The following is a 14538-nucleotide window of genomic DNA, read 5'->3' on the forward strand; positions in this document are numbered from 1 at the left end:
TTCTCAATGTGAAAAAGAACGGAAAATAACTTTTCAATATTTTCTATCGATAATAAGGTATTGTCCTTCGCTGATTATAATGAGTTTTATTTATTTATTTCTTTTCTTTTTAGATGCTAAAGGGCCAAAAGTTTCTAAGTAATTTAATAAATCGATTGGTTTTTTTCGAAACTTTTTATAGATACATTTTTTGTTTTCAGACTATTTCAATCGAGGCATATAGTTTTACGATGCAACAGTAATTAATTTTTATAATCACTCAGGAATTATTGGTCTACCGTGTTCATATATATATATATATATATATATATATATAGAGAGAGAGAGAGAGAGAGAGAGAGTTTCGTGAATAATCGCACTTTTACCGATATTTTTTATGTAAATCGTATTTATTTGTCTTTTTTATATCCCTATTCAGGAGGTGCTTATCAACCGGAATTTGCTGGCCCTATTACGAATTTAACGATACCACTTGGAAGGGACGCGACCTTCACGTGTCTAGTCAAACATTTAGGAGGATACAGGGTAAGTTTCTTTCATGAAATCGATTTAACAAATAGTCATGTACACACACATATATATTTATATATATATATAGAAATATATACAAGAAATATTTAATCGTGCAAGTAATCGTGCAGTAAAAAGATTCTTAGGACTCGTCCTTTCGTATTTTTTTCTTTTCTATTTCTTCTTCTCATTTTTTAATTTATAAAATACACTCTCGAAATTGTCGACAAAGTCATTTTGGTCCTTCCACTCTGTCATTATGAGCCATATTGTTCGTCTCTCCAGTTTGAAACACAACGAGTAAGAGGACACTGTACAACAAGTATCTTCTCAAAGTTCAGCTTCTAGTTATTAAATAGAAAGTCTCCTTATACTACAACATATATACTTTGGATATATACATATGTATATATATATATATATATATATATAGTACTTTTTTATTATTTATTAAGACGAGATATGCAAAAGAAATGTTATTTGCACTGTACATACAAGGTAAGCTAAGAGTTCTTAAGATCATAATTTTATACAATCTGGAAAAAAAAATTACTTTATAAAAAGTCTCGAAAGGAAGTAATTGATTTTTTTAAATCACCTAGAAACTTTTGGCCCACTCTGTGTATATATGTGTATATGTGTGTGTGTGTGTATATATATATATATATATATATTATATATGTATAGAGAGAGAGAAAGAGAGAGAACTTTAAAGAGGCTCATTAGTTAAATGAACAAGCTAGAGAGTATCTCGTACGTGCGTGTATTTCAATGTAATTTACGTTAGTTGTGCATAATTATATGCGGAACGACGAGAAGGATCTTTCTCTTTTTCCTTGATCCTCTTTGGTGCTCCGGTTATTGACGCGCTTACACGAGTGAAAGGATCTTTAACTCAAAAAGATTATCCTGGCCCTTGGTAGACAAATCTCTTAGCTCCTACTTAGGTTTTATCCAAAAAGCGTTTGCCCCTCGAGCAAACTTCGTCTTCTTTCTTCGTCTTTCGTCTTTCTTTCTTTCCTATAGCGCAACAGGATTTTCTATATTTATCAGGATATATATATATATATATACATAATATCAGTATTACATAGTATATACACAGTATTTTGATACTTACCAGAGAGGATCTTAAATCGTGATTCAAAGTAATAATTAGAAGTAATAACTCCTGCCATAACACGTGCAATCATAAGCTTTCGTTTTATCTGTGTAATGATCGCTATGAAAAATCCTTGCATTACATACGCAGACAGAAACGATAATCTATCTAGTAACAGAAACAAAAAACAAAAATCAAAAAAAAAGAAAGAAAGAAAACGAAAAGGAGAAAATAGAAGTAGATGAAATAGGAGGAAATTCAAAAGAGAGGAAGAACGTATAGAAAATTTCAATCGAGCGATCGCGAGTTATAAAACGAAAGGACGAAACGTTAAAGCTTAAGCTAGGAATGAAAAGGATTTTTCGAAATAAACCAAACGATTTTCTCGTTCCATGATATATCTACCTATATCTACCACGAAGTTCTCTCTCTCTCGTGTATCTCGGGGTATGACTGAAGATAAGAGAAAGAGAGAGAGAGAGAGAGAGAGAGGGGAAGAGAGAAAGAGAGAAAGAGAAAGAGAGATAGATCTCTTCGGGATGATACAAGCGTACGTTATCATTACACGCTGCTCCAACTTTAATTTCGCGTTCTGCTGATTTTTGGGCAGGTAGGCTGGGTGAAGGCCGACACCAAAGCGATACAGGCCATTCACGATCACGTAATAACACACAACAAGAGAATTTCGGTGTCTCATAGTGATCATACCATATGGAATCTTAATATAAAGAGTGTCCAAGTAGAAGACGAGGGTTTATATATGTGTCAGATTAATACAGATCCGATGAAAAGCCAGGTAGGCCAGCCTGAATGAATTTTACATATTTTATTTATCTTTTATTTCAAACCCTATCAAAGGTATAATAATCTCATTGATGTTTTTTTATTATTATTATTATTATTATTAATATTACTCTATTATTTTCTTTTTCTTCTTTCTTTTTCTATTTTCTTTTTTTTTCCTTACATTTTCCTATATCTGTTTTAGACAGGTATGCTGTCAATCGTAGTACCACCTGACTTTGTACCAGAAGATACATCCAGTGACGTTAATATTGGAGAAGGTGGTCAGGTTAGCATATAATTATACAATTTATTAGTTTGTCCAGAAAGTTCATGTAGACTATTCTTCCTTATCAAAGAGTCACAACGTTGAAATGAATTTTATGAAAAAAAGAAAATATAAAAATATAAAAAATACGTATAGAGAATTGATGAAAATCCCTAGTTGAAGTGTATGCATAAAAGGTAAATGCTTTTGGTATCTGTATACATGTATTATAATATACAGAATAGACAAGTAGGAGGAACTTTCCGAACAACTTAATACTCCATAGATCCTTACGATCATTCCTTTCTCTCTATTTTATTATCCTGCTCGTTTCGATTGTTTTCGACTCGGGTCGAACGTAACGAATATGACCAGATAGTACATAGGACTATTAGCATAACACAATAATAAAGTCTATTCTATTTATAATTCCGCTTTCATAACACGTACAGGTGAAGTTAACGTGCCGTGCAAGAGGCGTACCCCGGCCCCGCGTATCCTGGCGTAGAGAAGACGGCAAGGGTATTATAATTCGGGAGCCAGCAGGAAGTGCTTTGAACCAGAAGTCTCACGGTAAGATTTAATATATATCCTACCGTTTCTCCATGTAAAGTAGAATGTACGTATAATTGTGCTCTCCTCAGACGCAATCGTGCCACTCGTGAATATTCAAATGTTCTCCCTCTCTCTCTCTCTCTCTCTCTCTCTCCCTCCCTCCCCCTCCCTCCCCTCTCCCTTTCCCTTTCTTTTTCGTTTATAAGTACCTCCGGAATAATTACCAAGAAAATTTAATTAACTTTCTAAAACAACCGATATCAACATTTTTCAAGCCATAGTTTAATGACTAAGCCTAACTGAGTCTTGATAAGCGATTTCATGAATGGCAAATCACTGTGATTCCCCATTACCATCCAACCAACCTGTCTCTAGATACACATACACACACACATATATATATATGCCATATTATATTTTATATATTTAGTTATGGCAGGATGATAATTAGCCGCGAACTTAATTTCTTTTTTTTTTCTTTTTATTTTTACTCTTTTATTTTTTTATTTTTTTGTAGAATGAAATATGACGAGGAAACGAGGTAACGCGATGTTGGAAACAATTAATACGAGATTTACATGCGCGTGACTTACATTATATACGAAAGAGAAAGAGAGAGAGAGAAGGAGAGAGAGAATACGGTCGATATATTCGCATAGGGAAGAAGTTTTCTCTTTAAAGATTCATAAAACGGTGAATCAGGATTATATCGATTATTAAGCTTCAGTCCTTTTTTAAATATGCATCGTCCTTTTACAATTTAGCGTTAATCGGAACAAAAAAAAAAAAGAAAGAAAAGTAGAATCGATACAAACTTTTTATTCTTCCTTTCTGTTCCGTTTTTTGTTTTATTTTACTTTCTTTATTCTTTTTTTTTTATTTTTTTTTTATTTTCTATTCTTTTATTTTTTTATTTTTTATTTTTAAATGAACACGAACTTGTCATTCATTCAAAAAAAAAGTTCCAATTTTTATCTCTGGATTAATCTATAGGATAAAACAAAAATCCGTAGGTAGTCCCAAAGTTTCTAGATAATATTAAAGATCAATCCCTCTTTCTTGAGTTTTTCCTCCTTTTAGGCTAATTATTTTTCTTTTTTTCCAAATTATAACGAGCCTAATTACAAGCTTGAAAAGTCTCGATAAGGAGTAATTGATCTTTAAAATCGCCCAAGAACTTTTGATCTATCCTGTATATACTCTCTAAATAAATTCGCATATACATACATAAGTTTATATAATTAGCCCTTTTTCCTTTTTTGAGACGAAGTTATCGAAGAAAGTTATTATAAACGTTATTATTATTATTATTATTATTATTATCATCATCATTATTATTATTATTAGATCGATGAGAGAATATTTTTTAGTTGAAGCAGGTCGTTCTCTTCCTTTCTCCTTCCTTCCCTATCCTCTCTATCTCTCTCTCTCTCTCTTTCTCCTGACGGTCTGCAAAGACTCCTACCATTCTTTTCTTTTCTTTTCTTTTTTTTCTTTTCTTTCTTCCTTCCGGTTTTGAACCCGATGTAAACGAGGTACTTAGTATTCACAACGGCATGGTGTTACTAATGGCGGGCAAATTCCGTTGCACTATCAGACACAGTTGCAGCACGATGTATATGACTCGAGACATTGCGACACATGGCAAGGGCACTTTTATACTAGCAACGACAGTAGTCTCCCTTCGTTCAGTATAGCTTCCTCTATCGGACCACCGCGAGTACGATAGCACTGATTTTTCGGTCATTAACATGCAAAACACGTTTACCTTTCTAAATCTTTATGATTGTCCCACCAACACCCCCTAGCTCTCCTTCCTTCCTCCCATAAGTATAACGTGATAATTCTACTTATGATAAATAATATTTAGCGAAAGAATCGCTTGGAATGAAGTGGGAAAAATATATAATGTTTTAAGATGAAAATTTGATAAATCAATTTAGTTTTATTATTAAGGAAATTACTAACATCTTCTTTTATAGTATAATGCTTGAGTATGATTAAAGTACGATGCTTGAAAATAAATAAATACAATTTATTTTTATCATAATGAAACATCCAATAAGTATTCTCTATAGACATTATAAAATCTTGCATATTTATTTCTTTGAGAAGAAGATGAGTACTTTAATTTTTTTTTTTTTTTTTAAGACAATAAGTATTGTCTTAAAAAAAGAAGGAAAGAAAGAAAAAAATACCCAAGTCTTTTATACTAAAGTACGTAATATTCTTTTAGCAGGGAATCCAGAGAGTCGAAGAAGAAATTTTCAGAACACGCGGCACCCCCATCGTCGTTTCGTAAGAGTAACGCGTTCTTGCTCTTTTTCCTCTCTTTAGAGAGGAGAGGAGGATGCTACTGTTCCACTCACGCAGGATCCTGAAAACGTTCACGTCTAACAGCTGTCCCTCTCCTCTTTTCTCCTCCTTCCCCCTCCTCCTCCTCCTCCTCCTCCTCCTCTTTCTCCTCCACCTTCTTCTCCTTCACGCTGTCGCGGATTTCAAGTCGCGGATCTTCTCAATTTAGCTGAAAATCTGACTTTGGTCTTCTACTTGAGATTACGTCCAATTCTAAACCGCCTTGTGGTGTGGCATACAAACACGAGCCGCTTTAATGAGCCATATACCTCGCGACGTCCTCCTCATCCTCGTCCTCATCCTCCTCCTCCTCCTCCTCCTCCTTCTCTTCCCTCTCCTCGTCCTCATCCTCGTCGTCGTCCTCGTCCTCGTCCTCACCCTCACCCTCACCCTCATCCTCCTCATCCTCATCCTCCTCCTCCTCCTCCTCCTCCTCAACGTCCTCTCATCGTTGTTGGTGGTGAATCACAAGGAAACTCTTGCACGGTTTAGCGGTTAACGCTTTCCCTCTTCTTGATGTTACCGTCGTCCTATCAACATTTTCTCTCCTCCCTTTCCTCTTCGAACTACTTAACAATGGAAAGCATTAAGGTGACTTAATAGTCACGTGCTCTCTTTCCCCTCTTTTCTTTTCGAATTTAAGCGAACGCTTAGATAAACCCGAAGAAAATCCTGTGTTCTCTCAAACTATTAGATTCTTTTTTTCTTTATTCTAATCGTTCATCCTATTTCCTTTTTCAGTAACAACTCTAACCGAATTTTATGGGGAGGAATTAAAGTTAACGAAAATCTCGAGAACCGAAATGGGTGTTTATTTATGCATTGCTAGCAATGGAATACCACCAGCAGTTAGCAAAAGAATTTCTATAAACGTTCATTGTAAGTAATTAAAAGTGATCGTATGTAGATATATATGAACCGATATATGATATAATATATATATATATATATATATATATATATATATATATATATACATATGAACCGATGATTATAAAAGTGGTGTAAGTCATTTGAGATTATTGAAAAACATGTTTTGTTACAGGCTATTCTTTCAAAATTTTTTACATTACATAAAATAATTATTCGTCGTTTATGTTTGTCTAATTATAGAAAACTAATTTGTAAATTAATTCAAACACAAATGTCAAAATAATCTTAAAACGAAACATATACATACATGTATACTTATTTTCATAATCATTTGTTCATATATTAGAAATTATTTTCATAGTTTCTGACATTTCAGTTAATAATTACTTAGATATATTAATACTCCTTTTCAGTCGCTCCTGCTATTCATGTACCTAATCAACTAGTTGGAGCTCCTTTAGGTACTGATGTAGTCTTGGAATGCTACGTCGAAGCATCTCCTATGTCGATTAATTATTGGATAAAGGAAAAAGGTATAACTATGTTCGTAATTATTTGTTTATATATTTGTTTTATAACGTTATTAAAAAAAGAAAATTATTGAACATCAAGAGGATATATAAGTAATATAAAAAAATCATAGAGGGGAAAGATATGTATCTTAATGACATTTGTTAGAAAAAGATTCACCTATCTTAGGAATATTATATGTTTTATAATTGTTCCAATTTTATTTAGAAAATTATTGAACAATAGGGAGATATATAGAATGGGTCAAAAGTTCTTAGCCTTGTAGTTTTATCATGATAAAATATCCAATTTTTTGAATATTAAAAAAAAAACAAAAACAATTAGTCTATAAAATTACAAAAAGGAATAATCGATGTTTAAAATCACTTAAAAACTTTTGGTTCTTGCTCTGTATAAGTAATGTAGAAAAAATCGTGAAAGAGATAGATATGTCTCGAAGATATTTCCTTCTTCCTCTTTCTTTCTTTCATTGTTTTGTTTCGGTTTATTTTGTTTTTGATGAACCTTGAAAGGAAGAAGGTGACTCGATGGATAAAGGTGATAAGATAAATGTTATGAATTTGATATCCTCGATAGACGACTTGTAAACAAATCTTGTATCCCTTCTCTCCTTTTGTCCGGAAAGGAATGATGATAATATCCAGTACGCAACACGTAGTCGACATGATCGAGAAGTCTCCGTTCGAAGTACGTATGATTCTGACGATAAAGAATCTTCAGAAACACGACGTGGGAACGTATCTCTGTGCAGCGAAGAATTCTCTTGGCGAGGTTGACAGCACGATTCGTTTGTACGGTAAGTGAAAAAGCTTAGCATCGAAAAGAAGATGAGAAGAAGGAAGAGAATAATGGAGCAATGTATCGAGAACGATATGTCTCTTTCTTTCTTTCTTTCTTTTCTTTTCTTTTCTTTCCTTTTCTTTCTTTTTCTCTCCCTTCCTTTCCTTCCTTTTCTTTCCCTTTCCTTTCCTTTCCTTTCCTTTTCGTTTCTTTTCTTTTCTTTTCTTTCTTTTTATTTTCCATGGACAATAATGTTTCAGAAGATGTATCGTAGCGAATGTCTCTTGGTGCGTCTTTTTTTTTTGTTTTCCTTTTTCTTGTCGATTCTATTACAGAGATACCTGGACCAGCTAAAACGGAACTAGCTACTTGGGCTTCCTTCTACGAGGAGACTAATAACAAGATCCCTTATGGTCAAACGGAGATGGATAAGGTGGAAAATAATTCCGTTTATATGGAAAACTCTCTTCTTCACGGTTCAAACTACGCACGCCTTCCTCCGACATTAGCAACGGCTTTACCTACCTCCGTCAAAATCGACGAAAAACAGCCAACTATGAACGTCTCTTCTTATGCCACCGATCTTACCATAAGACATAACGCTTTATTTTTATTATTATTATCATTTTCGATCACTATGCCTCGGTGGTCACAGTGATGACGATATGATAATGACGATCGAGAGACTCGAACTAAACCAAGCTGATCGTTTAGTTTTGTCGTTTTATTCGAGATCGATCGAGTGAATATTATTGACATTATGTCCGATATCATTATTCATCCTGAAAAAAAAAATTCTTTTAATAGTTTAGATGCTGACGAAATTTTCTTATCGTCGTCGTCTTCCTTGATACATCAACTCTACTATGGATTTTCATCATGGATATAAGGCGCTTCGTATTTATATAGATTGAATTAGAGAGAGAGAAAGAGAGAGAGAGAGAGAGAGAGAGAGAGAGAGGAAAAAAGAGAAAGAAATAGAGTTGATGAACATTTTAATATCCATATAAAATTTCATCGCGTATGTATGTATGTAAAACGCGTCGCCTTGTATCATATATCAAATTCGCGTTTTCATCGAGTTCTATACCGACATTTACGAAGATCAGAAAGTTAAATAATCGCATAGTCTTTTAAATTTGTTTAAATTATATAGGTATAGCCTGTAGTATCGTTAGTTTTTATCAGATCTGGGCATTAACAAAATTTATTATTATTTCTTAATCGCACTTTTAATAAAATTAAAAGAGTTTTAAAACGAAAGTTTTAATAATTTTAAACAAATTAGACAAATCATTGAAAATGATTTTGTTTGAACGAAATGTTATCTTGATATACTTAATTTAAATATACAGTTTGAGATCAAAAGTACTTAGTTGATTTTAAGAATCAATTACTCTTTTGTGAGATTTTTTATAAACTAATTTTCTTTTTCAAATTGTAAAACTAGATGCTTAACTACAAGCTTAAAATATTCTCGGAAGAGAGTAATTGATTTTTAAAATCATTTAGAAACTTTTAATCCTGTATATAAATGGTTTCTTTACTTTTTATATTTAAATTGTTTGTATGATCACAAAAAACGGATATCAGTTTTTGAGATATTAAACTTCTTTTGTGTTTGAAACAATAAATATGCCCAGATCTGGCTTCGACGAGAAACGATATTGTTTTCTGCGAGAAGATGGTGGATAGCTTCTCTGGAAGAGTAACTAAAGACTGAAGAAAAAGAAGAAGAAAACGAAGAGGAAGATCTATTAATTGTCACTCGAAAACACTTTCACCGGTTGACGATACTTTAACATTAAAAAAAAAAAACATTTTTCCGCGGTACACCAATCTCTTGATTTACGCGAAATGTTTGTTTTCCATGCAGTTATTTTTTACGCGGATAAAAATCGTCTAAAATGAAATCTGTCAGTATGGAAAAAAAATACTACAGAGGAAAGCCAGTATAAATTATAAAAATATTTATTTTTCATATAGGTTCATACCAAAAAAAAAAAATTATAAAATATTCTACAAAACGTAAAATAAATTTTATTCTTTGTCGTTATCGCGGTATCGTACTTCGTATCGAATTTCAAAGCAATCAATGTTTTCTTTTTCAATTAGCTCAAAGTCAAAGCACTCGTTAAAAATCTTGTCTTTATCATACATTATGTACATTAAATTGACAACGCAGTAGAAATTCAATAAAAAGTATAGAAGAATATACGTATGTAATCTTTGAACGGGGGAAAATAGATCGCGTATAAACGTACCGTGTAAATTTAATATTAATGGTGGTTTAATTTACATCTATAAAGAAAATCGCGTAAATCAAGGAAGGAGGGTGTAGTTTCAAAGTAGACATAAAACGTTTAAGAGAGAAATCACCAATAGATAGACAGTAATCGGTAGTTTTTTCGTTCCATTTTAGAGAGCACCCATAGTTGATTTGTAAGAAGAAAAAAAAAAGAATTGTAAGAAAAAGAAGGGAAAAAAAGAAAAAAGTATCATCATCGTCACCAGTGAAGGGTAAAAAGGGAAGAGGGTGGCTGTGAGTAATGCGTCGAAGTGGACGCCATAATATGTCAGGGTAACTTTAGGATAACTTTAGTACTTTCGAGCTACTTCCAACGAATGTGTCTCATTCTGAGTGTAGATAGTTTTTAACGTTCTCTTTTCTAAGTTTATCGAAAAAAAAAGAAAACGAAAAACACCAAAAAAAATAGTCAAAAAATAGGTTGATGTGCAACAAGGCAATATATTGAACATTCTTTTTTTTTTTTTATTTTTTTGAAATAATTTTTTTAAAAAGTAGCCACGTTGAACGTCATAAAAAAAAACATATCTTTGTATATCTCGGCTTATATTATAGTATTATATACGCGGTATGTAATATTATAGTATATACATAGTAACTATGATTTCAACGACGACAGATATGTGACAGTAAGTAAAGTGTCTTTTTCGATGCTTATCTATACATCCAAAAAGAAAAAAAAATCTTTCTTTCTTATCGTCATCGTCGTTGTCGTCGTCGTCATCATCATCGTTGTCGTCGTTATTGTTAATGAACTATGTTCGTTAAATCAAATGGAACTCTTGTCTGACGTATATGAAAAGTTCATTATAATGATCAACATTACTCGTGTAAACCCCAAACTACATATAATTACAATTAAATATAGTTATACGTAGAATTTTTGTCGATGTGCGATTATAAGGATAAAAACATATTTTCAATGAATGCTTGTAACTCTTTAAGAGTAAACAAAAAAAGGCGTACACTTTAATATGTGTGTATGTGTGTGTGTGTGTATGTATATATATATATATATATATATATATATATATATGTATATATATATATGATTACCTATATATACGAAATATCAATCAATGATTAACTTGTTTTTTTTCATTTCAGTTTAGAAAAAATTATTTCTTATCGCGAATCTCATTATGAAAATCGATCGAATTAGAAACATTTATTACGAGAAAAAACAAAAAAAGAAGATATCCCATGACAGAAGTACAGGAGTGAGCCAAAAATTTTTGGATGGACCAAAAGTGATTTTTAATGTCAATTACTCTTTTTCGAGACTTAATAGGCTCCTTATAAGGCTTGTAATTTTACAAGCTAGATTTGTAGTTTTACAATCTAAAAAAAAAGGATAATTAGCCTAAAATGTTTCGAAAAAGAGTAATTGACTTTTTTTAAATCATCTAGAAACTTTTGACTCATCCTGTATAGTATTAATTAGATAAGTTATTTCTCTCAAAAAAAAAAAAAAGAAAGAAAAAGAAAAAATGAAGGAAACTTTCTTCTATATGCTTTTAGTGCTTTTGCTTATGTGATCAAAGAAACGAGCGAAGAAAACGAGCATCTCCCGGAAGTTTTCATATATTAAATTAATAAGAAGATACACACGATACGCATCGTCGTCAAATATTCAGTCTTATGTATACCTCGCATAATGTTCATCTAAAATATCTGAAGATCGACACAATGCCTTATGATTTATTATGCATATATGGCCTCTGTAAATATTATACATACATATACATATAATTATATACAACTATATCATGCATCTCGTAATAATACAAATTGTACCGATGTATTAATTTCAAATCGTTTCATTTTTATAAATTGATGCGATCTATAATTAATTAATTTTTTATTTTAATTTTATTTTTTGTTTAATTATGAAGAAATTAATTCGCATATATTTCATCAGGCTGGATCTCTCGCGACGTGTGGTTTTTATAAACAATAAAAGTATATAATCCGAGGCTTCCTGCGAGTATATAGTATTAATTATACTCAACATGTTGATTTTTTATAATAGATATAAAAATTGTTGATATAAAAGTGTTGGAAAGAATTTGTGCTTCTTAAAAGAAATATCATATTAACTGGATTTTAAGAAAAAAAAAGAGAAAAATTAACTAGAATGTTACTTTTCTTTTTTTTTTTTTTTTTTTTTTTATTATTTCTTTTTTATATCGCCAAGAACATACAAGAAAAAGAGAAACCAAAATATGCGAAAGGTTTTAGAGAAATGTAATTCGCTTTTAATCATGACTTAATGTGTTATATAAATCGTTAAAAGTTGCTCGATTTTTAATTAAAAAAAAAAAATTAAAAAAAAAGAAAACTAAAATATATCTGACATATATATATATATATATATATTATAATACGTATCTATATATCTATTATACGTGTCATTATTATACGATGCTTTTTTATATATATATAATATATATATATTGTTTATTTATTTTGACTTGTTTATTATTTATACTTACGCTGCGAGATTTTGCAAATAATTTGAAAGAAGCGATCAGCAACAACGCGTAGAACATTTTTCGTTATATATATATATATTTGAACAACGTTTGGATATAAACACTTTGACGTATAGGAACGATGATATAGTACTAACAAAAAAAAAAGAAGAAAAAAACAAAGAAGGTTGTTATGCGTGAAATAATCTAATTTTTGTAAACGTAAAAAACTCTTTAGGTATAAACTGTGCGGGCGCAGTGTTCGTGTTAGTTTAGCGACGGCCATTATGTGTTATATGCAATATTTGCAACAAACGAACGAGAACAAACAAACTGACAAACGAAAAAAAAAAAAAAAGCAAACAAACAAACAATTATCGACACATTACGATGACTGTATCACTGACAATACGTGTTTATCATTCTAAGCGTCGCTTGTACCGTAGCATCGTTAAAAGAGTGTAGCTAAGAGAGAAATTCGATTTCACCTTCGTTATAAATCAACGTAATCCTTTCCTTGTATTAAAAAATAAAAATTAAACAAGAAAAACAATATTAGCTAAAATGCGTTAGAATAAAAAAAGGAAGAAGGAGAGAGACATATATATAACATATATACATATATATATATACATATATATGTATATATATATATATATATATATATATGAGTTCAATCAATATAGTCAAACATTAGCCTTGTGTTAGTAAAAGCACAGAAAACTTAGAGTACTTTGAAAGCCAATAATTCCTATGTGTCATATAACTTTCCTGAAACTGATAATCCGCTTACTTTAATTTTATACATAATCGCACGATATAATAGATCCATTGTATTTGAAATCTCTTTTAATATATGACCAAGTGGAAGTTTTAAAGAAAAAGTAAAAGAAAGAAAAAAATAAGAGAAGACAAAAGTATTTCTGCGAAAAGATTTGTAGAATGAGATCCAACCATCCAAATGATCCAAATTCATTTTCCCCATGATAAAGACAATAAAACTGAATTGAACTGTTATCGATGATCTTAAAAATAAAACTAGAGAATATAAACGAACTTATTTATACAAATATATATATATATATATGGATATATAGATAGGTAGAAATTAACAAAGTTCTGGATTGTCCAAAGGACAATAATCAAGCTTAGGGAAAAGAAGTGATAGTTGAAGCTAAAGGAGAGAAGAGTAGTTGGAGGTGGGTGAGGAGGTGGGAGGGAGGGTGGGATGAGAGGGAAAACGATTAGCACAAAGGACAAATTATAATGATTAATTCGTCTTTAAGAAACTATGAAGATCTTAGACGGTTCATAAATAAGCACAACTGTTCGAACAGCTGGCGCGCACGTAATTCGTCGTGAATTAATTTAAGGGGGGCCCGTGCTGCTTTCTTTAGCCGCCGTGCTACCACTTTCATTAAAGGTCTGCTGGCGCCATTTGGTGGCTCACTTTATGCTGATTTTATTTCCCTTCTTTCGCGAACTTGAGATCTGCGGTAATTGTGCGGTATTATTACCCGGAGAGGGGCATTATGGCCACGTGAAATATTGCCCGTCGAACGCGGAGTGCGCCTTCTGAAGAAGATTTCACGGTTCGCTGAAACTCCTTCCTTCCTTCCTTCCTTCCTTCCTTCCTTCCTTCCTTCACTCCTTCGTTCTTCCGCCTTCATCTTCTTCTTCGTCTTCCTCAACATTTCTACATCTATATGTCTCTCTCCTTTTCTCTCTTTCTACCTATCTGTTTCTCTCTTTCTCTCTCCCTAAAATCACCGACACTACCGTAGCTACTACAAAGCTTCCTTCTCCTCCGACTTTCTACGTCGCGTACTGTTGTTTCAACTTCGGCACGAAATCATCCCTGAGAAAACTTGTGCACGCCTGCACATCACTGACAGACTTGGATTTCTTCATTCTCTTCTTCTCTCTTCCTTTCTTTTATTCTTTGTCTCTGTCTTTTTATTTCTCTCTCTCTCTCTCTCTCTCTCTCTCTCTCTCTCTC

At 32.1% G+C, this 14538-nt stretch overlaps 1 protein-coding gene across 14 annotated transcripts in view; it reads left to right on the forward strand.

Moving 5' to 3' along the window:
• The window catches only part of LOC122635338 (lachesin-like), a 60293-nt gene extending 50088 nt beyond the window's left edge, over positions 1-10205 (forward strand). For 11 of the 14 annotated variants that reach the window (XM_043825441.1, XM_043825446.1, XM_043825440.1 and 8 more), the window contains 8 exons: positions 419-525; positions 2223-2408; positions 2601-2684; positions 3116-3236; positions 6315-6452; positions 6860-6979; positions 7603-7773; positions 8093-10205. In XM_043825441.1, the coding sequence (XP_043681376.1) occupies positions 419-525; positions 2223-2408; positions 2601-2684; positions 3116-3236; positions 6315-6452; positions 6860-6979; positions 7603-7773; positions 8093-8415 (1250 nt within the window). In that variant the 3' untranslated portion in view covers positions 8416-10205. The remainder of the gene's footprint in view (positions 1-418; positions 526-2222; positions 2409-2600; positions 2685-3115; positions 3237-6314; positions 6453-6859; positions 6980-7602; positions 7774-8092) is intronic. The other 3 variants (XM_043825453.1, XM_043825454.1, XM_043825452.1) reach the window with 1 other exon arrangement.
• The last annotated feature ends 4333 nt before the right edge of the window (positions 10206-14538 follow it).

The sequence above is a fragment of the Vespula pensylvanica genome, chromosome 18, assembly GCF_014466175.1.
Source record: "Vespula pensylvanica isolate Volc-1 chromosome 18, ASM1446617v1, whole genome shotgun sequence".
Lineage (NCBI taxonomy): Eukaryota > Metazoa > Arthropoda > Insecta > Hymenoptera > Vespidae > Vespula > Vespula pensylvanica.